Source organism: Malus domestica, chromosome 17 (genome assembly GCF_042453785.1).
Source record: "Malus domestica chromosome 17, GDT2T_hap1".
Classification (NCBI taxonomy): domain Eukaryota; kingdom Viridiplantae; phylum Streptophyta; class Magnoliopsida; order Rosales; family Rosaceae; genus Malus; species Malus domestica.
In genome coordinates this window covers 10,897,184-10,921,157 of record NC_091677.1, presented here as the reverse complement: position 1 = coordinate 10,921,157, position 23,974 = coordinate 10,897,184, and the positions used below count along the sequence as shown (strand labels likewise).

The 23,974-nt window shown below is 36.6% G+C and overlaps 1 protein-coding gene across 8 annotated transcripts; it reads right to left on the bottom strand.

Annotated features, from left to right (window-relative positions):
• Nucleotides 1-4,439: 4,439 nt before the first annotated feature.
• On the bottom strand, nucleotides 4,440-10,163 carry LOC103405254 (vacuolar cation/proton exchanger 3-like). Of its 8 annotated transcripts, none has more exons than XM_070817576.1 (13): nucleotides 9,807-10,163; nucleotides 8,157-8,317; nucleotides 7,814-8,077; nucleotides 7,666-7,721; nucleotides 7,380-7,408; nucleotides 6,894-6,985; nucleotides 6,572-6,784; nucleotides 6,283-6,417; nucleotides 6,015-6,131; nucleotides 5,885-5,938; nucleotides 5,608-5,724; nucleotides 5,370-5,466; nucleotides 4,440-5,186 (listed from the first exon to the last, which is right to left on the bottom strand). In XM_070817576.1, the coding sequence occupies exons 2-13, from the start codon at nucleotides 8,250-8,252 to the stop codon at nucleotides 5,158-5,160; spliced, it is 1,299 nt and encodes a 432-aa protein (XP_070673677.1). In that variant the 5' UTR covers nucleotides 8,253-8,317; nucleotides 9,807-10,163; the 3' UTR covers nucleotides 4,440-5,157. The 8 variants fall into 8 exon arrangements, with proteins under 8 accessions (XP_070673677.1, XP_070673674.1, XP_070673676.1 ...); XM_070817573.1 differs by having other exon boundaries at nucleotides 6,894-7,090; nucleotides 9,807-10,162; XM_070817575.1 differs by having other exon boundaries at nucleotides 7,654-7,721; nucleotides 9,807-10,161.
• Between the last annotated feature and the right edge of the window lie 13,811 nt (nucleotides 10,164-23,974).

Below are 23,974 nucleotides of genomic sequence, written 5' to 3'. Positions count from 1 at the left end.
ACTCTCATTCCCAAGAAATGATGGAGTTCTAAATCTGTCATTTGATATCTCAACATCATTTCTTTTTTGAAATCACTGAGCAACATATCACTGCTATCAGTATAAACAATATCATCAACATAGAGACAATGATCATTTTCCCTTCTCAATCAGTTCTGGTATACACAGTGGCTTCACTGGTTCTTCTTTTGAAATTGCAGCTAGTGAGGTAGGTATCAATCTCACTATACCAGGCTCTAGGAGCTTATTTTAGGGCATATAAAGCCTTCTTCAATTTGTAAACCTTATGACTTGCATTTTTCACTTCAAAACCTTATGGCTGCTCTGTGTAAACCTTTTCCTTAAGCACTCCATACAAGAAAGTAGGGGTGGGTTCGGTTTAAATCAGTTCGGTTTTTCACCAAAACCGAAACCAAACCGAAATTTCAGTTCGGTTCGGTTCATTTTTTTTTCGATTTTTTTCGGTTCGGTTCGGGTTTTTTTGGTTCGGTTTCGGTTTTTTGTTTTATTTTTTTTTTCAAAAAATGAAAAACATTGAAATTTTAAATTTTAACATATCCAACACAATCATAACATAAGCATTCTAACTAGAATCAAAGACAATGAAAATAAACATTTAAAGTTGAACTAAAATCATCAATCAAGTCTTCCAAAGTCCAAACTAACAACCTCACAACACAAAAATCGTACAAATGACTTAGAAAAGTTAAATTGTATGATGTTGTTCAAAGATCAAGGTTGTTTGCTTGTAACTGCATGTTGACAACTTGATTAGTAAAAGTAATGCGTGGGTGGATTTATTTAGTGTGTGTTGGATTCGTTTCCATCACAAATTACCCAAGTAATCTACCCAAAATAAATGTTTATGGATTCTATTACATGTTATATGAGAGTAGATTTGGAAAAGAAAGCTAGGGCAGAAGTAGACAGTGCTATGGAGATGGATGTAGGTACTTCAGGATGAGGTTTGGTTCCGGAACCTTATATGGGGGATAAATAATAGGTTAGGGTTTAGAGTTTTTATATTTTGAGCTTAAAGTTTGGCAACACATTAGGTTTAGCTCATTTTAACTTACAAATTGGGTTTAGAAAATAATACCCAAAACAAATAATTAAATAAATAATTTAATTTAATTAATTCGGTTCAGTTCGGTTTGGTTCGGTTTCTAGATCACTAAAACCGAACCGAACCAAAAGAATTCGGTTCGATTCGGTTTTTTTGTTCGGTTCGGTTTTTTCTGTTTGGTTTGGTTTTCGGTTTTTTTCAGTTTTCGGTTTTTTGAACCCACCCCTACAAGAAAGCTGATTTAACATCTAACTGAAACAACTTCTAACCCTTTTGTGCTGCAAGTGCAATAAGGATTCTAATTGCATCTAACCTTGTCACTGGGGTAAAGGTCTCATTGTAGTCAATATCAGGTTTATGTGCATACCCTTTTGCTACAAGCTTAGCCTTGTGTTTCTAGACAGTCTCATCCAAGTTTAGCTTGGTTTTAAACACCCATTTGACTCTAATGACATGTTTGTTTGCAAGTCTCTCTACTAGCTCCCAAGTTTCATTTTTCTCAATTGTTTCCATCTAAGCATTCATTGCTTCCTGCTATGCTTTATCTTCAACAGCTTCATGATAGGTTTTAGGTTCAATTATGCACATGTGACATCTAGTATAGATTTCTTCCAAGCTTTTTAGCTTCACATGTGTGTTGCTTTATGTTGAACCTGAACTTAAGCTTCCATTGTTACCCACAGAAACATGCTCATCATCAGAGTTTAATTGATTTAGACTAAGATAATCATTGCTCTGAGCTTCAAAAGATGACCCAGCAGCTTCACTAACTTCAGAATTACCATTTCCAAATTGAGTGGTAAGGTGATTGTTTAAACCTACCTATTTTCCCAGTTCCAGGACTTGTTCTCATCAAATAAAACACTTCTTGAGAGAACAATCTTTTTAGATTGAAGATTATAGATCTTGTAACCTTTTTCATAGTTGCCATAACCCTTGAAAACTCCCTTACTAGCTTTCTTATCAAGTTTTTGTCTAATATTTAAGGGAATGTGACTGTAGCAAATGCTTCCAAATACTCTCAGGTGTTTTATACCTGGTTTTCTCTCTGTAAAGGCTCCCAATGGAGTTTTGTCATTTCCTTTAGTAGTGTAACACCTATTCTACAAGTACACAATAGTGCCAACTGCTTCAGCCTAAAATCTCACAGGAATCTTCTTCTCTGCCATCATGGATCTTGCCATTTCTCTAATAGTTCTATTCTTCTTCGTAGCAACACCATTTTGCTGAGGAGAGTAGGCAATAGTCAATTGCCTCTCCATACCAATATCACTACAATAGTTTAGAAATTCATGTGATGTGTACTCTCCACCTCTGTCACTCTTTAGTTTCTTCAATTTGAATCCACTTTGTAATTCAACAAATGCTTTGAACTTTTTGAAAACATTCAACACATCAAACTTGTTTCTAAGAAAATATACCCAGCACATTCTTGAATAATCATCAATGAATGTGATGAAGTACCTGTTTCCACCTATGGACTCATTTTGCATTGGACCACACACATCTGTGTGCACGAGCTCAAGTGGATTGTTCTTCTTTGTGACTTTGACCATACATGCATCATTCACATACTTCTTTCTTTTCTGAGAACTCAGGTAGTCTAAGCACCATATTGGTTTGCTGCAATCTTCCTCAAGCCTTTAAAGTTCAAATGTCCTAATCTCCTGTGCCAAATCCATGAATCTTCTTCTATTAATGCTATTATTGCCATTGAGTTTATTGATTCCAATGACAAAGAAAAACACATATTGCCATTCATAATAACTTTGGCAACAACATTGTCAAGACTGTTATTATCACATATCACAACAACATTTCCTCCAGATAAAACATAGTATCCATGTTCCATCATTTGACCTACACTTAACAAATTTTCATCTATACCTAGAACCAGCAACACTTCATTTATGTATCTTTTCCTCTTTTTGTTTCAACAACAAGTGTTCCTTTTCCTATGGCTTGAACAAGATCACCAGTGCCCATTTTCACTTTACAGGTCACTGACTTGTCAAGATTGATGAGTAGAGTTTCTTGAGAAGTCATATGATTGCTACAAGCACTGTCAACAAACCACGCAAATTTGCTTGGTGCAATTGAAGTTGCATGACAAACATACAACATTGTTCAAGTGATGGTATCTTCTTCTTTTACACAATTTGTAACCTACTTACTATTATCACAATCTTTGGTTAAATGATCAAATCGGTTGCACTTACCATATTTAGGCTTCCCCTTGTATCTACATACACCAAAGTGATACTTGTCACATACTTGGCATAGTGGTTTCCTATTTCCATGACTGCCAGTAGGTTGCTTTTGTAAGAATTGAATGTGTTGTTCCAATTGTTACCACTACCATTGTTCCAGTTATTTCCTTGAGACCAATTTTTCCCCTTTTTGTTTTGCCCCCATTTCTGGTTTGGCTTGCCTTGTGACCCTTTGAAGTTTCATGTAGCATCCATTTCCCCCAGCTTTAAGACTATTAAATGCTCTCTCAATGCCTACATACTTGTCTCTTTCATCATGCAAATCTTCTCTCTTGTCATGGACCTTAACTGAGGCTAACACTTCTTTTATTTTGATTGTGTCAAGATCTCTAGTTTCTTCTATAATAGAAGCAATGGACTTATATCTCCTGCTCAAACTCATTAACAATTTTTGAACAATTCTTTTCTCAGTCACATCCTCTCCTAGTGATTTCAAGTTATTCACTATTTCAAAGAACCGAGCTAAATTATCATCCAAAATTTCAACATCATTCATTCTTAAATATTCAAAATCAGCTTTATTGGCTTGTAATTTCACAGCTCTAACCTTTTTATCTCCTGTGAAACGCGGGAAAAGTTCATCTAAAATTGCTCCTTGGATGAGGCTAAGAGCCTTGTCATTTTTTATTTTATCTTTTTTTGAGACAGCAGGAGCTTCAACCAGAGCGTGTTCAGTTTCGCTTTCTTCTTGTTCCTCAGAGCCTTCTTCTCTAGGAATTTGTTGCTCAAGGATGCCAACTTCAACCACATCCCATAAATCGTAAGTTATGAGAATGGCCTCCAATTTGACAGCCCAAAAATCATAGTTTGAGCCATTAAGCTGTGGTGTTCGTAAGTCACCACCGGAGGAGCTTGATCTAGCCATATTCTCAGGTAACGCAGCACAGAGATGATGATAAAAGAACCACCTTTAACCCTTTCTAGGATTTGTTTTTCCAGGAAAGAAATTTACAGTATCGCCCCTTCTTAGGAATCAGACTTAGAGCCTTGATACCATGTTGAAATGGTGCCAGGCATGTGATTTAGGTTGATAACAAAGATAAAGGTTGAAACTTTGAACACACAGATTTGATAATATTGCAGAGAATTTGAATGCAGAAAGAGAGAGGAGAAAAAGTATCTTTCTTGATTGAAATCGAAGAAGCTATTAAACAGTTATAAAATCCTAACTTGGTCAAAAACTCAGATCCTACAAATTAGGAAACAGGGACTCATCTCTAGCCATTCAAGCCATCGGAGGCTACGATCCTTCCACTTGGGAATGGATCCAGTGACGGTACGATTCCAAAGGATAGGAATACTAGCTGTGAAACTTACTGAAAACAGAAAGTAAACTAGCTGTTACAATTTAAAGACTAACGGCTACTACTACAAATAGTAAGTTCTTTGTCATTTCTTCGATTTCATCTTCCTCTTCAAGTCCAGCTACAGGATTATCATATGCAGGTTGGAGTTAGTATGCAGCTTAATTCTCAACAGTTAATTTGCTGAATCTTTTACATACCATTCCTATTTTTTTTAGCAATGAGCAACAAATTAAAATTTTAATCCTATAATACCCAGTTCTCTCTTCTCTGCTCCAATGTTGCATTGGGACAGAAATACATACATCCACTGGCGGCCTAGGCAAAGTGAGGAAACTGGCAACACATTTTCCGGCATCAGGTGTACTATTTCGACATGCAAAACTATCCGGCATGACCAAAAAAGTTACTCCTAATCATCATGATTTCGGGAGGCCTGCCGGCAAAACCTCTGCTTCTTCAGTACATGACATGAACTATGAGCATTCGTCCTTGATCATTTGCTTCGATGGTTCAGTTACTGCTTCGGGTTCTGGGGCTTATCCTCTGCAGAGAGAATGTGCATGAAGTCACAAGTAAGAAAATACTAGACTTTTGCTGATAAGAAAGGAGCCCAATTGTTATGCATTATATTGACTATGCAAGCAGAAAAAACAATCCTTCAAAACTATGGAAAGTCGGATAAATTATCCACTGGTCACTTGAGAGAAAATTGAGGGGAGGACTCACGTATCGCTTTAGGATCTCTATGTACAAAGAAGCTCGCAGCGACGATAATGTAGCAAAGAATGAGCATTAGTCCTTTGAAGTAATTAGATGTTCCCTCCTGCAAGTTCAAATGCAATCCATTTATACACACTATGTATAGGATAAGTAGTCGCTGCAGTGCTGATATAAGGAAACAAATTCATGTCTTTCTATTGCATTTGTGCCACGAAAAGATTTATGGTTTGCTCAAATGACGAACCTGCAGCATGAAGGCTACCACCAGAACAGTTAGGAAAAGTGTCGCTGTCTCAAACAGTTGGAAATCTAAGTCCATAGGGCACCCCATGAACCACCCAACCACCACACAAAACGGAATCTGCAGAAATCCAGGAAAAACGGAAAACTGTTGAGCAAGAAAGAAGAACAGACAAATTATATGAAAGCATTAACAGAATCAACACGCCATCACATATATGTACCCAAAAAACAAATCATAGTAAATGTCAGTCTAAATACATATGATATTTGGTACTCACTCCAAACATAGATATCTGGGTTGATGAGCCAATTGCCACTCCTAAAGTTATATCCTGCACGAAACATTGAGGCAAAGTCAACAAGGAATGATAAATCATGAGTGATTGTACCGATAGGACAACCACTTACAAGCTTGTCTTTCATGGCGAACATAACAGCACCGGCATGCTCTGCTGCGTTCCCAACAATTGGGAGCAAAATAACACTAATAAACGCAACTGGGATGCTCATTGCAACAGATGCACCCTGGAAAAAAAAAATACAGAAACACAAGACATTCCTCACAACAAACCCCACAAAAATACTATAAAAATTTCAAATCATCTAAAATTGGAGGTATAAATAATAGGATGAAAACTCTAGTAGGATAAGACAATGATCTAACAAGATGTATTACCTCTATAGCATTAACTAAATATTCCGAGAGGACTGAAATCACCAAGGTTAGAATTGATAGCCATATTATGGATTCCCACTTAGAGATCTCAGGAGCCTCTTCATCGTCTGAATTTTCTTCAGTATGATTCTCTGACTGGTTTTGTACCAAATTCATATACACCATTAGATCACATATAGGAGAAAGTGCACAAACTCCACTTAATCAAATTCGTCACACACTTGAACAGTGAAAGCATAAGAATTAGTAACACGGTTTGAGGTCCTTATTGGCAAAGACTTGTACCAACCTGATCAACTGGAATATATAAATTATGCTGGCTTCTCAATTGAAAAAACAGATATGAAGCATAGGCGACGAGCATAATGCAGCTAGTGAATCTCGAAAGAGATAACTCAGACTTCCCATAGTGCAACTCTGTCCGAGTAGAGTGCAGTACTGCTGGAAAGAGCAGACCCATGACTGCCATCAATAGCAATCCAGAGTTCACTCCAGAAGTTGCCTGAGAATATAGAAACTTTGAACTTTAGTTGAGAGAAAAAGATATGGAAGATCGAATACAAAAAATAAAACCAAATAACAAAGTGCTCTTTTTCACAGACGAAATATACCTTGTTGAACACTTGCTCCCTGTGTGAATGCACAAGTCCACCAGCAAAGAATGCGCATCCAAGCACGAGCAACATGTTCGATAGGATTGAGCCTAGTAAGGATTGTTGAACAACACGAATCATGCCTCTTTTCAGAGCATAAATTGATATTATCAATTCTGTTGCGTTTCCAAAGGTGGCATTTAAAAGACCTCCAACTGCAGAATTAAGTCATGATTGGATTTATGGATAACATTTTTGGATCAACAAAATGGATACTAATTGTAAAGTTAGTGCAACCGCTTTCAAATTTTAGGGTTAAATGTGAAAGGAAACATGTGATGCAGGTGAAGTACCGGCTAGATGAGGAAATTTTAGTGCTCAAACCAAACTTAAAAGCTATATGAAGACTTATGGAATCTGGCATTGATCAGTGACTCAAACTTCAAGCTTTATGAAGACTTATGAAATGGAAAAAACGGATATTTGCATTAACAACATGCGTACCTGTTGGTCCAGTATAGCAAGCCAGTTGCCTGCATCAAAAGAAGCCAAGCTGTATTAGGAACTCAATAATGCATATTGATTGCAAGGTAAGTTGATATGGACTTCTGTCTCATGTGCTCGCAGATTAAACCCTAATATGCTAAAACACTAACAAATGTTGTTTTCTAATACATCAAGTTAACTAGATAGCTGTTCAGACATGGCTGTTGGATTCCACTCGTACCATTTCTGTTTGTAAACAAAGAGTATACAAAGAGAATGCAAGAAATCTTACTCCGTTGCATACCCTAATCGCTCAGCCAGAGGTATGATTCCCAACAAGCTTAAAAGAAAGACCCAACCCTGAAATGCGTTGAAAGAATCAAATAAACTAGGCATACAATCGTGTGATGATCCGAGACCTTCACATGCAGAAAAAGATAGTGAAAACTCACATGATGGCCGGTTAATTTATCAACCACGATTGCTAAAGGGCCAAAAGGCATGAGCAAATTAATTTTGGTAGAGAAAACTACAATCCTGATGCTATCGACCACACTATTCTTCATGACATAGGGACAACAGTTATTTGCACCACCAGAATAAAGATCCCTGAGGGGAGCCTTATCCAAGGAATGTTTCTCACCCCCAACTAGGCTCTGATCCTCGAACTCAAACACTGATTTGGGCTGTGTTGATCCCATCTGTGGAGCCGAAATCTTTGTTACCGAAAATTATCACTGCTAGCAAAAGAAAATGCCTTCGATACCATATACAACTAAAGAGTTTATAACCGACCTCAGCATGGGAATTGATTTTTATTGTGGCGGCATCGTTGTTTCTACTATTGTTGTCGTCGTTGTTGTTGTTGTTGTAACGGTTATCAGAATCCATGAGGTGGAAGTAAAAACTCTATGCCAAGAAATCAACAAGAATTCCATCTCCGAACACGGGCATCACTGCTTCATCACATTCTCCACAATCAAAACACATACATAGAATGATAGAAATCAATTAACATGAGATCTAAAAAATTTATGCCTATACATACACACATAACATCTATGCATATACACTCTACTTGTTTTTTGACAAAGCCCATATTGCAGACCTGGGCGTAAGCAAGTTTGTTAGTGCAGCATGCTCCCCTTCGGCACCCAAATTCAACTTCGAATACCCCTCCCCATTCTTTATTCTAGATTAAAATATCCCTTGAATCAGAATAAGGGGAGACTTTGGATTCGGTACCTAGCTATGAATATTATTTGATTGAAACCTTGTTGGTTTTCAATTTTTTATCGAAGCCCCTGAAATTAATGTGATAATTTATTTCTATGTACGTTACTATATTTTTTAAATTAAAAATGAAAAATTTTAGTTGTTTATATAAATGAGATTTTAAATAAAAAAAAACCATAATTTGTGCGATTAAAAATATTAAAATATAAATATACTATTGTGTGTGTGTGTGTGTATATAAACATGGGTACATTCATCAAAATTAACCAAAAAATTATTGTATCAAAACATGGGTACATTCTTCAAAATCACAAAAAAAAAAAACAAAAAAAAAAAGTAGGCTTAATAACATTAGTAAATTTCTTCTATTAAACTTGACATGGATACATGTTAAAATCAAAGAAAAAAGAATGTACCCATATAAGTTTAAAAATGGATTAGAAAAAAATTGAATAGATTTTATATATAAAAAAAGGGTACATTTTACATATAACAAATTGATATATTTAAGAATGAGTACATTTTAAGATTAAAAATTTGAAAAAATTACATGAATTGGTACATATAATTAGCATGGGTACATTTGGCAAAATAAAAAATGGGTACAAATAAATTTAAAAAAAATATGGGTATAAATACAAATAAAACTTTAAAAAATATGGGCACAAAAAGAAATTAATATATGGGTACAAATTAAAACTAAAAATAAAATTGGTATAAATAAAAAAGGGTTGCAAATTAAAAATGGGTACAAACTAAAACTAAAAATATATGATAAAAAATTTAGTCATAAATATAAATATACTAATTGTAACATTTTAAACATTAAATGAATATATTTAGAAATAAAAAATATTTTATTATTGAAATAATTAATGATGTTATTAATACCCAAGGACCTTGATCAAAAATTGAAAATGAATAGGATTTTAATCAATAGAGTAGCAAAAGGAAAGATGAGAACCTAATTTCTCCCAGAATAAATCCCATAAGATTTTTTTTTTTTTTTTGTCAAGAACATGAACTTAACAACCCTAATAAAAAAAATATCACGCATCAATATACATACATATATATATATATATATATATATATTTGTATATGTATGTATGTATTCTTTACCTGTTTCTAACAAAACCCTAATGAAATTTTGGATAAGAACCCCAACAAACAAAACAAGAACCAGAATTATGGAAAGTAAAAACTAACCTTGTGGTATAATGGAATTGCATATATATAATATATATATGCGTGTTTATATATAGATTCTCCAATGTGAACCCTAAAAAATCAGACCCAAAAGAAAATGCATGCATATGTAACAGAAATGTAATTTTTGTCTAGAAAAGTTCTGGGATTCCTTCCAAAATAAACAAAAAGAATGGAAGGCAGAAGATAAAAACAAAGGAGGTAGCTATTAAGTGCAAATTTGCAAATTGATGGTTTTGATAAAAGTGGAAATTAAACAGCTTTGACAGATATTGATACGCGAAATGTGATCCACAGCCATCTGAGGGAAACCCGCCATTTTCTATCCCCAGCAAATATCAGTATCTCTCCTTTCCTATTTTCAGATATGCAAATGCAATGGTTTCTTTCTTCCTTTCTTTCCTTTTTCTTTCAAGTCAATCACTTTAATTTATTCCGTTTTCATAGCAGAAAAAACATTGCATCGTTGACACGGACAATCTCGCCACTCTCAAATTGCCATATTAAGCAGTTTTATTTTATATTTTCTATCAATATACACGATATCTTACATTAACAGCTAAAAATTTCTGGCAGAGCCACATAATTAAGAAACCGTAATGTTTTGTATTTATCAACTCGTTATTCTTAAGAGTCAAACACATACATTTAACTTACAGATGTAGAGAAATACTACTAAAATGTAATATTATGGACAACAATTTTATCTTTTCATGTTTCAATAAAAGTTTGTGTACTTCCTAATTGACCATCCATTGTCACCAGCTAGTACTATGGCTGCAAGCTCCAACTCCAGAGCAAAAAACGTAGGTTACAAATTGAAAATTCGAATTGAAGATTTGAACTGATACATCGGGATTTTAGTTATTAGATCTTAATCATATTAGTTCGATAAAAAAACTCTTAAACCATTTTCAAAGGAGGTGTCAAAAATGTCACATCGACATAATACAGTAACAAATGGTGTACCATTTACTCCAACCGAAATGTCAAAGCTGACATGAAAAAGAAAACTAAACTGACACGGACAAAGAAATGTCAAAATTGACGCTGCCTTCAAATATGGTTTCCAAAGGCATTCAACATGTCTTATCTTAAATGTTAGCATATTTAAGTATGATTTTAGTATATTTTAGTATTTTTAAACCAACAACAACCCAAACTTTTATTATTTTGTTTAAAAAAAAAACATAAATGAAGCAATAAATTTTGGCATATCGTGTGGAAGGAAAATATTGACAATATGTTAAAATACCAGGTTAGCCATCAAATTTCAATTTGGTGTTTTGAATTTGACATCTCATTTGGAGATGCTCTTATAGAGTTTTATTGTAAGGTTTAAATTGTCTTTTATAAGAGATTCAATTAAATGCATAAAAAACTATGGTCAGTTAAATAGACTAGGGCTGGGTTCGATTCAAAACGGTTCGGTTTTTTGCTAAAACCGAAACCGAACCGAAATTTCGGTTCGGTTCGGTCCATTTTTTTTCGGCTCGGTTTTTTTCGGTTTCGGTTTTTTTCGGTTTCGGTTTTTTTCGGTTTTTTTTTTTTTTTAATGATGTAAATGGAAGGAATAAATCTCCCAGTTCTCATATATCAATGGAGCCTGCTCCGCCCAGCATCGTCTTCCATTACCTCTTCTACATCACAAATCTCTAATCCTTTAGTTAAGACTTTTCTAGCCTCTTCCCAATTTTTTCTTCTCCAAAAGTACAAATCATACAACTATTCCATCATAAACAAAATAAGAGACGCAAAAGAATTTAATTCCCTTTTTAAGACTACACAGAGGAAGAACCATATGAAAATCCCAATGGGTCTTTGCTAAAACTTTACAACAAACCGAAAAACTTGAACTCAGCAATTTTAGGTACTAACCTTTCACCTTCATGCATTTTCTCACTAACCAAACATATACATTTTCTCACCTCAAAATCCCGAATATATTCAAGTAATTCAACTACTTATGATCAAGCAGATCGAGTTCAAATTTTCAAAACTTAAGCAAATACAGAAACATATATTCTTCAAGTACATCGCCAGGATTTAAAATTTAAAAAATCATGAAATAATTCAACAAATTAAGATGCAGATCGAAAAAAAAAAAAAAAAAGCAAATAGGTTCGTCTAAATGTCATAATCGGACTCCAATATCGCATGCCCAGTGCCCACATTCAAATTCATAGTCAAGTCCACAATAGATCTAGAAAATTCCGAAACATATTCAAAGAAAAATACAAACTTTTTCACCTTAAATTACATAAATTTCAAATGGGTAACCATAAAATCGCCATGATCATAAAATTAAAAACCCATGAACTGACAAATAAATAAAACCCACAACCTTTGCTGCAGCGAAATCGCCATGATCATCGCAAGCTCTAACAGTTCCTCTTTTTGTCGGGTCTCGAAAGGGGCGAGCGAAAATCATGATTTGGAAGAAGGAATCCGTGAGGAGGACATGAGAATACTAGAGAGAAAGTGATTTGGAGGAAGAGAGGAAGGAGAGGGAGAGGGAGAGAGAGAGAGGGAGAGAAAGAGACTGAGGAAGCAGCGGACGGAAGAAGTGTTTGAGATCTGAAATGAAATGGGAGTGAGACAGCTAGGGTTTGTAAAGTTAAGAAATTTTATAAAGCATTAAACATAAGAAACCTATAAATATATTACTGGTACAATTACAACAACACAAAGCCTACAGTTAAGTTGGCTAGCAGCACCTTACCCCAACCCGCAGGTCAAGGGTTCAAACCTTGACGCGGCCAACATGTTTTTTTAGTATTTATATATGATTTTTTTTTCGGTTCGGTCCGGTCCGGTTCGGTTTCCGGACCTCAAAAACCGAAACCGAACCAACCAGATTCGGTTCGGTTCGGTTTGGCAGTTTCAATTGGGTTTTTTTCGATCTCGGTTCGGTTTGGTTTTCGGTTTTTTTCGGTTTTTGGTTTTCGATTTTTTGAACCCACCCTTAAAATAGACACAAGGCATGATTCTGGGAAGGTTAGAAACAATGTCTTAAAAACGCGTCCGAGGTGCGCCTAGGTGGCTTTAGAGGCAGGGCAGAAGTGAAAGCACTTCAGCCCAGTGCGCGTAGGCAAAAACTCACCTAGATGCGATCAAGGTGCACCTTAGGGCCTCCCTTCTCTTCTTCGCACGACACCACCAACCGAGCAGCACCGCCACCACCCAGCGAAGAGGGAAAGTGAGAGTCATGGAGATTATACTGAGAGAAAAAGAGTGGGTGGGGATGTAAGTGGACCATATAAATGTTGTAAAATGAGTGGATATTAATGAAAGAGAGAGAGAGAGAGAGAGAGAGAGAGAGAGAGAGAGAGAGAGAAAATAGGGTAAGTGAGAGTGAGGGAGAGTGTACCGAGAGAGAGTGGGTAAGGGATGTATGTGGACCATATTAATGTAAAATGAGTGAATATTAATGAAAGAAGGAGAGAAGAGGGAAAGTGAGAGTGAGGGAAAGAGTGGGTGGGGGATGTATGTAGACTATATTAATATGTAAAATGAGTGGATATTAACGAAGGGAGAGAGAAGAGGGAAAGTGAGAGTGAGGGAGAGTGTACCGATGGAAAGAAAGTGGGCAAGGATGTATGTGGACAATATTAATGTCGTAAAATGAGTGGATATTAACGAGAGAGATGAGGGAAAGTGAGAGTGAGGACAAGTGTACCGAGGGAAAGAGAGTGGATGGAGGATGTATGTGCAACATATTAATGTTATAAAATGAGTAGATATTAACAAGTGAAAGAGACTATTTGTTACTTTCTTTTTTTTCTTTTTTTTTAATGTATGTGGACCATATTTGAATGAATGATTTTTTTTTTTTTTGTATGGGAATTAAATTTGTTTATCACTTGTGCACTTTTGAATGACAATGGATATTTGTTTACAAATTATTATATTTTTCATGTGGTAGGCTTATTTGACTGAATTATAATTAGCACTAGAGAGGGAGAGAGGCCGGCGGCAAAAGAGAGAAGAGAGATTTAATTGTGAGATGTTGTTATCCCCCTACGCAATACCTTTATTTATAGTAATAAGAGGGAGAATAAATCATTCTCCTCCAAGGAATACAAGTCCTAATAGGGAAGAATAACTATAATCAAATCTAATATGGGATTTACACAATCACACTTAAACAAGAAGTTTATAACACTCCCCCTTGAGTGTGTAAATACTCAAGTAGATTCGGCATCATGTAGAGGTTGAGGAAGTCGACTCATCGGCACTAATTATGGGAACATGTTATGCTCAATAAGGTAGGAACTTGAATAAGGAAGTAAGTCTCACAAAAAAACATATGGCTATGGTAAAAACCCGAGTAAGGACAAAACCCATAATCTAAGGAAAAATGCATGAGTAATGCAAAGTCAAATGAAATGTCTACTGGACGTCATCTAGGATATGATCAACCCAAGGTGGGTGCCTCATCAAAACCTTGTTAGGTAGCAAAAATCCAGTGGGAAAAATGCTCCTAATTGTAGGAAAAAAAGTTCATTAAGATCAAGCAAGTATACTTACGGATACTCCCCTTGAGTTTGACACAATTCCAAAGAGAAATAGCAATGTTACAACTCATAAAGTTTACGCATACTAGTTCCTTGAACAAGCTTCTGAAACGTAATCTTCGGTAGTGATTTGGTGAAAAGGTCGGCTAGATTGTCTTGTGAACGGATTTGCGTGACTTCAGTGTTCTGATGCTTTTTTTGTTGATGTGAGAAGAAGAACTTCGGCATAATGTGTCTGGTGTTGTCTCCTTTGATGTAACCCTTCTTGAGTTGTTCGATGCATGTTGCGTTGTCTTCATAGATCGTCGTCGAGACAACAACAATGGGGTAAAGATCTCATAAGCTTTGAATATGGCCCACAACTGCTCTCAACCAAAATCATTCCCGAGTTGCTTCGTGTAAGGGAGAATTTCATCATGGTTAGACAAAGTGGCAACAAAGGTCTGTTTAGTTAATCTCCAAGAGATTGCAATGCCTCCAACGGTAAAGACATAACCCATTTGAAAGCATGCCTTGTGCAGATTAGATAAGTATCCTACGTCGACATAACCAACAAGGCGAAAATGGACTCAATAAGGGAGGTGCGGTATCACTCGAGGATTTGTAGGGATTAAACAAGCCCAGATCTGTAGTACCCTTAAGGCAGCAGAAGATGTCTTTAACATCAGTCCAGTGTATGCGTGTTGGTGCATTACTGTATTATGCTAAAAGATTAACAGCGAAGAAAATGTTGGGTGTAGTGCATTGAGCTAAGTACAATAAAGCGCCTATCACACTTAGATAAGGAACTTCAGGCTCCAAAATCTCTTCATCGTCCTTATTCGGACGGAAAGAATCTCGTTTTGCATCTAGCGATCGAGCGACCATAGGAGTACTCGAAGGCTTCGTTTTATCCTCGTTAAAGCGGCGCAACACCTTTTGAATGTAGTTTATTTGATGTACTAAGATTACATCTGAACGGTGCTCTATCTAAAGACCAAGCCAATATCAAGTCTTTCTTAGATCTTTCATCTCAAATTCTGACTTCAGGTGCTCGGCAGTTCTCGCAAGCTCTTCAGGAGTTTTGATGAGGTTCATGTCATCGACATATACTGCAACTATCGCAAATCGGAATGTGATTCTAAATGAACACACAAGCGCATAGTTTGTCGTTCACATATCCCTAACTAGTCAAATACTTACTCAAATGATTATACGACATTCTTCCAAATTGCTTCAAACCGTAGAGTGAACGCCTCAGTTAAATTGAGAGCGTGTTCTGGGGTTTGGAAATATTTGATCCAATCAATGTAAGTAATTCGGGAAATTTCATACAAATTTCCGTATCAATAGAGATACGCAGTTACTACGTCCTTCAGCTGCACACTCAATTTTTCAGAAACTACCAAATTGATAAGGTAGCGAAAAGTAATCACATCCATAATGGGTGAATAAGTTTCGTCATAGTCAATCCCAGGGCATTGTGAGAAGCCTTGCGTAACAAGACGAGTTTTGTAATGCATAATTTCATTTTTCTCATTACGCTTCCGAACGAAAACCCACTTGGCTTATGGGCTTCACATGTGGAAGAGTAGGAGCTACAAGTCCAAAAACCTTACATTTAGCAAGCAAATCAAGTTCAACTTGGATTGCTTGTTTCCAGTTTAACCAATTGGTTCTACATCGACATTCATTAACGGAACAAGGTTTAATGTCATCGCCTAACATTATCTCAGTAGCTACTGCATATACTAATGCACTAACGCATCGTCGACGATTATCTCATTTCTACACCAAACATCATCCAAGCTAGCATAATGGATCAAAATCTCACAATTCTCGGGAGGTGAATTTGTCTTTTCAAGGACGCTTCCGTAATCTAGAATTTCATTATGAGTTTGATAGAATGGGTAGGCAATAGTCGGATGAAGGAAATATTTGTGAAAACAAGTTTATTTGAGCAACATCTACAACACGCAATTAACAATTAAAGGTGGAAACATGCTTGTATGCACTCAAAAACAAAACTTTATCCATGAAATTCAAAGCCTAGTAGTTGGGTGAACCAAGACTCAACTCAAGAACAAAGTGAGTTGAGAAATCTTATACCTTTGTTGATTCCTCTTTTCATAAGCAAAGGCTAATCACCCAAAGAGAGGGCCTTCATTCCTTGCTTCTTAGCTTCATGGATTTCTTGGATGAGGATGGTTGAAAGGATTCTCCAAGTTCCCAAAATAGAGAACCTCTAATTTTTCCACACCAAGGAGAGCATTGATGAGGAGATGAGTGACCTAGAGGAAGAAAGATTGCTAGCTATGTTCCTCTAGGGTGGCTGGCCTCTTAGAGAGAAAGGAGAGCATTGTGTTCTCATCTTTTCTCCAAACGAAACCCTAATGAAGAAAAGGCTATAAAGTCACATTTATACCTACCTTCGTTGGAGTGGCAAACTTGTAATAAGTCCAAAACCCACTCCATTATTATCATGGCCAGGCATTAAGGGTTTATTGGGCTTTCAAGCCCTTTGTGTTTTTCAAGTTGTCATACAACTTGAGTTAATGGACTTGACATTCAAATCCTATTGGGCGCGGCCCAAAACTAACCTGAGGTCTATAACGAACATATTCGTTTGATTAATTAACATATTAATTAATCCTAATCATAAATAATTAAACCATTTAATTATCCTTACTCATCTCCGTTGTTTCTTCAATCTCTACCTTACTCGGTGTACGATCCATTAGGTTCCTTTTAGCGAGGCAGTGGGCGATTAGAACTCTTCAAATCGATTATGAATTGAAACATACTTTCAATTCTCCCTTTAGTGATTATACACCTTTAGGGCTTCCACAAACCATGAGTGACACCTAGCAGTATGTCCTGGTTACCCAAGCTAATCAGAAGAGGTAGAGAACCTATTCAGTTTAGGATTATAATGCAATACGGTCTTTCTCTAATACAATACTCTTGACCACATTGTTTGGTTTGATAGTTTATTCATGTCTACTATCCAATGTGATTTTCTTACTTATATGATTACCTTGAACGTGATTTGGAACGACTTCCTAAATCTCATTCATACTTTGGCCAGAGATTCTTAATCATATCATAGAGTATTCTCCCTCAAACGGTTTGAAGGTTAGAGATCCCTTGTTGCGCATTCACTTGCCTCTATGGCTAAGTGGCTTAACCCCAACCATGCTGGGGACACCCTCTAACGGAGTGACTTTGACATAGTTAAAGATCAAGGACCTAACCACAAGACAACTATTATGCCTCAGGTCAAAGGACTACTTTGCATTATCCCAACCATGAGTTCTCATGTGACATGAGTATGAGAACTCCTTGTTGATCGCATTCAGTGGACTCATTCTCTATTGAGCACCTACGTACTTGTCTTGGTGTCAGTCACACCAATGACTCTAGACCTATCACTCTCTATGAGAGAAGACATAGCACGTACTAATCTTAACGGACTGTCAATGCCCAATTGGCAATCCTATGATCAGGAACATTTAGGATATGTATACGAAAGAGAATGGTCTCATGAATCTAACTTCTTTATATCACATTCTCCCAATTACATATTCCTTGGACTTATTGTTTAAGCATATAACATTTATATGAGACGGCTTGAAACAATATTCTTTGCCTTTTATATTAAACTAGATTAGTTTAACATGTGAAATGTCCGTAAAGTATCATTATATGATTGGTTTTAGGGCACATTTCAAACATCGGATTCACAGTAGGCTCTTCAGGTGCTTGTGTTGTGAGTTTCCTCTTTCGGGAGTGTGAATCCTTTGAACCAAGAGGTCAGCAATGCTTTTGTATAAGGGCAGAGGATTGGCTAGCTGTTAATGTACGTGGATCGACCAAAGTGGCGTCCCGAGCCTCCAAGAGGGAAGTCCATCTTACATTTGGTACATCTATCTTTGCAGGCACATTCGCAGCTGGAATATGTGATCTTGTTACTGGCACTAGATCGGTGAAACATCTAACATACTCTAAGTTATGATATGAAGATCTAATATGTGCTATACATGATATTTGACATAGATTCCCATTCTTCGTTGAGGCCCCATTTTTGTACGTAAGGGCGATGAAATCAGCACATAGACCATACAACCAAAAAACACGCAGATGCGATATGTCGGGTTTGTATCCGGTAACCAACTGATTGGCGATATATGGTTGGGTCACAACAGGCCTCAGGCGAACCAACATGGCTACGTGTAATATTGCATAACCTCAAGCAGCGATCGGGAGCTTGGTATGTATGACCAACAATCAAGCAATCATTTGTAAGCGCTTAATGAATGCCTCTGCCAGGCCGTTCTGGGTATAAACATAGGGTATTGGATGTTCAACTTCAACCCTAACCGACATGCAATAGTCATCAAAAGTTTTAGATGTGAATTCTTTAGCATTATCCAATCGAATATATTTGATAGGATAATCAGAATGGTGAGTTGTGAGCTTAATAACTTGAGCCAACAATTTGGAGAATGTAGCATTCCTTGTGGACAACAAGTGCACGTGTGACCAACATGTGAAAGCGTCAACCAAAACCATAAAATATCTAAATGGTCCGCAGGAAGGGTGAATTGGTCCACAAATGTCCCTCTGAATCCTTTGTAGAAAAATATGAGGATTCGAACGAATCTTGGCATAAGAAGGCTTAATAATAAGCTTTCCCATATAGCAGGTTTAACAAGTGATTCTTTGAATCGAACCAGAACTTTAGGTTAATGGATGCCCATGTGAAGATTTGAAGATACGACGCATCGCTGTTCGTCCAAGGTGTCCCAAACGATCATGCCAAGGTGTAATTTTGTGCACACTCGCAGAGGTAGGGTTGGCCACATAGTGACTTTCGATAGGGCGTATGGTCGTAGTATACAGACCACTTGGGATACGTTTCATTTTCTTTAGAATATGCTTCTAGCCATATTTGTAGGAAATTATGCACAGAAATTCAACTCTATTTTCTACATAGGTTTCAGTGTGGTAATTATTATCGCTAATGTCCTTGAAACTCAGCAACGTTCTTCTGAAACGTGGAGAATAAAATGCCTCATCAATGGTCAAAATTGTACCATTGGACAACATTATATGTGCCTTACCGTATCCTTCGATTAGGTTGGATGGGCCTGAGAGGGTTGTCAGAGGTGCATTCTTAGGTATGAAGTTAATGAATTAGATACGTTCATGTAAAATAGTGTGCGTGGTTGCACTATCTACCAGACAACTAACTTTCCCATTAGTCATACCTAGAATAAAAATTAATTTGAATCGGTCGCATGCATAAAAGTTTTAAAAACAAATATCTATTCAAAATAATTTAAATATTCAAGGATGGTAATTAATAAACTTAATATCTAAAAACAAATCACCAACAAATAATCCAAACATAAAAGAAAATTGTTCAAAAATTAAACCAAAAAACAAGAAAGGTTCGGCCACTAGGTGGAATTCTGCCCCATTGTCTAAATTTCAACTAGAAAAATAGTTTATGTCTAAGATTCTAATCTTCCATAGGGTAATAGCCTCTTGAAAGTTAGAAACCTCCATCTTGGTACTCTTTGGTTCATCCACTTGCACAAAGTTTGATTCAAACTTCTTACGACGTGAATGATATTCACTTACAACCTTATGGGGAGCACGGCAAACACGAGACCAATGGTCATTTGAACCATAACGATAGCACATGTCTGCATCCATGGTTTCAGGTGCTTTGCATTTATTCTTGAAGTTTAGGGCCTAGTGAGCGAGGTTAGAGCACTTCTGGGCTGGGTTTCCTCCCTTAGATAGGCTTTGGCTCTGCTGACCTTGACATGATGGCTTCTGGTTGCCTCTACCACGCCTATTTTGGTGTTTTAGGCATTTGTTTGTGCTATAGTGTGCTTCAGGCACGACAGTCGCCCCAGTAGGTCGAGCTTGATGATTTTTCATCAACAGCTGATTCTACTTTTCAGCGAGAAGTAAAATAGAGATCAAATTCGAAAACTTAATGAACTTCTAAGCCTTATATTGTTGTTGCGTGACAATATTAGTAGCAGAGAAGGTCGTCCAGAATATCCTCTTCGGTCAAGGTCTCGTTAGAGGATTTAAGAAGTGATCGGATTCGACAAAGTTTAGAATTATATTCATTCACAGACTTAAAGTCTTGGAAGCACAAATACTACTAGTTATGTCTTGTTTCAGGCAAGAAGATGTCATTTTGGTGATCAAAACAATCAGCCAAAGCAACCCAGAGTTCTCGTGGATATTCCCTAGCAAGGTACTCGGTTTGTAGTGCGTCATGAATATGTCTTCGAATAAAGATCATGGCAATGACGTTTTTAGCTTCGTGAACTGGGTTGTCCGTCTCATCTTCAATAGCGGGACGCAAATTCTTTGCAATGAGGTAGAACTTCACATCTTGGACCCACTTGAGGTAGTTTCTTTCAGAAACCTCCAAAACAGTAAAGTCTAGTTTGTTCAAATTCGACATGTTCCTATCACAAAATAATGGACAAGATGTGGTTTGGTAATAAAGAAAAATCAATCCATTCACAGATGAGTAGAATATTCAGGTTCTAATAGATATTTATTGGTTTAAATTCGCATGAAAAAACTTCGGTTTTTCATGGGTGATGTTTTTAAGGAAAACTTTAGGTTTTCAAACAAGGCATGTTTCTAGAAACTTCAGATTTCGAAATAATTCTGAACTTCAGGTTCATATGTTCCTACAGACAAACGCAAATATATATACAGAAATATGCAACAAGAAAATATGCAAATAAAACTTCAGGTCTATAATTATAATTGAATTAATTATTTGGACTTCGGGCCAAATTTAAAATGGGTGAAAAATTATAAAACCTAAATTGTCTAAAAATAATAGACAATTAATACTCGGGGTCCAAAAACATGGACCAAAGTCCACGAGTGGGCCGAGAAAATTTGTACCGTGGTCTAGGCCCAAAAATTGGGCTTAGATAGACATGGGCTGATCAAGTCCCAAACAGAATTTGGGTTGTAAGCCCATTAGCAACAACCGGGCTGCAAAAACTAGGTCCAAAAAACAATGGCCCAAATGGGTACTGATCAGATGCAGCGCGATGTAGGTGCACAAATGCACTAGCTGCAGGCTGGGATCGTGTGTATGCGGAACATGGATACACTAGCACGGGGCTAGGATCCGGTACATCGTGGGCATCTGGGACACAATAGTCCTTGGGCTAGTGTCACGTGTTGGGCTAGGCTAAAAAACTGGGGTCGGGCTTGGACCAAGAAGTCCTTGCAGAGCTAAGGGTTTTCGCTAGAGAATATGACCGGCGCCGTCACTGCAGATGGCCAAATCTTGGACGGGGAGACTCAAGGGTAACCTTTTTGGGTGTTTTCGACCATGGTTACAAATGGAGATTTGGAAATCTTAACGATTCAACCAAAAAATCCTAGAAATTAAAATTGGGATTTCTAAAAATCCGATGAGATTTAAAGGAATCTCTGCCAATTGATGTCGATGGACGATCTTCAGGTCGTCGGGAAGGGAGCCATGGTGGCTAGGCATGGTTGCAGGCCATGTGTCATGACGGTTCAAAGGGCGATGCTGTCTAGGCGTTGGGTTTTAGGGTTTGGGCCTAGAGCCATGGCTCCATGTTTGGGTTCTCGGCTCGGGGAAGGAAGCCCATCACCATGGATGGGTTTTCAACAAAACCCTAAAAATTTGTTATAATTTTTTTTTAATTCTAGATTAATTCAATGTATATTCATATAAATAATTTATTGCATGGATATATAATTTGATGCAATTCATGGCAATATCAATTCACATAACTCGACAATTATGGATATACTGCATACACAATTTATGTAAAATCTAAAATTCGAAAAACGTAAAGTTAAGTCATGCATTATGGTAAATGTTCATGCTATCAGGGCAGCAAAATATCGAGATAAAAACCGTTGTTTTGGAAGAACTGATTGCATGATGATATTAGTGAACTAGTTTGATGCAGAAAGCTAAAACGTCATATTCCTAAGCGCAGCAGTAGGGGCGTGCTAATAACTTGTAGACCTATTTGACTGAACTATATTTAGGACTAGAAAGGAAGAGAGGTCGGCGGCAAGAGAGAGAAGAGGGAGATTTAATTGTGAGATGTTGTCATCCCCCCTACGCAGTGCCTTTATTTATTACTATAAGAGGGAGAAGAAATCCTTCTCTTCCAAGGAATACGTCCTGACAGGGAAGAATAACCAAAATCAAATCTAATCTAGGATTTACACAATCACACTTAAACAAGAAGTTTATAACATTTCATATAAAATTATATTTAATATATATTAAAAAGATTTAGGTCTCGTGAGGTTTCACCTCAAGGCTTTCGCCTAGGCGGGGCTATCCATGAAACGCCTCGCCTACGCCTTTGCCTTTTAAAACATTGGTCAATAGTTACCTTGTGTTAGGAAGTGAGCAAAAACATACTCAAATATTTGTCTCAAAATTCTTAAGCAAGTGCTTAAGAACATTTAACCATGCACTCGAGTTCTTACAATCGATTCTACTCACCCCTAATTTGATTGTAACAGAAAATAATAAAATATCACATCACTCAAAATTTTTACTTAAACATCTTTCAAACAATCCAATGTTTCATTTTTTTTCAGTGCCTCCAAAAACAATACGTTTTTTTAGGATGAAGTTAATATAATTACCCAGTTTAGGGATAATTTTAAAACAGTGTTAATTTTTCCAAATAATTATCTAACATTTTAAAAATTGAAGCGTTAAGTGAGGAACTTGACAAGTATTAGAGCGAGATTTTACCTTGACGTCATTTATAAAGCTCTAACTCCTCAAATTGATTCCCTTAAACTAGACAAAGTTAGCTTTTAATTTGGCTAAAAGGGCTCAAATTGAGGATTTAAAATTCTAAAATATGAAAATTAGCTTCAACATTTGTCCATATCATTACTTAACATTGATGACACAGTCACTTAACAGTAGTGATGTTATCACTTTACACTGATGACCTAACGAGTGTATATTTATAAATGTTTTGTAGTTATTTGAAATAATTTAGTTATTCGTACTTCCCTGTTTTTTAACCATAACAAGCAGTTGCTAGCTATAATTGTTGGTGGCGACGATTTTATATTTGTGTTAAGTTGCCAAAAACAACAAAAAAAAAATGTGTTAATTATGACTAGCCCATCTTTTAGTTTAGAACAAACATAGCCCTTAAGAGTAAAATATTGTTGTTAAGAAACAGTAACAATTGAACTCTTATTATTTATTTAAAATATAAATTCATCCGAGTTCATTTTTCATTACATAATAACAGCCAAACTTTAATGGACTATACTAATCATTCCATTTATAGCATCTGTCGTAATTGTTGGTGTCCCAGTTCCACAGGCATGGATGGCCTTCAAACACAGCCCAATTACATGTTCCACAATAGTCACCATCTCTAAAGTTATCATATATATCGAACCATTGAAATGCACCTGGCCATTCAAAACTGCAGTAGAATTTTGTTACTGTGATGAAGCTAGGTTTGAGGTGGAATTGAAAGCTGGCGTTCGGCGGAAGCGTTTGGAGACCAAGATCATCGTCCCCGGATTTGCAGTGAAGGTTGAGGGTCTGGCCTTTCTCCAAAGAGTTTGTGATCTTAACATGTTTTG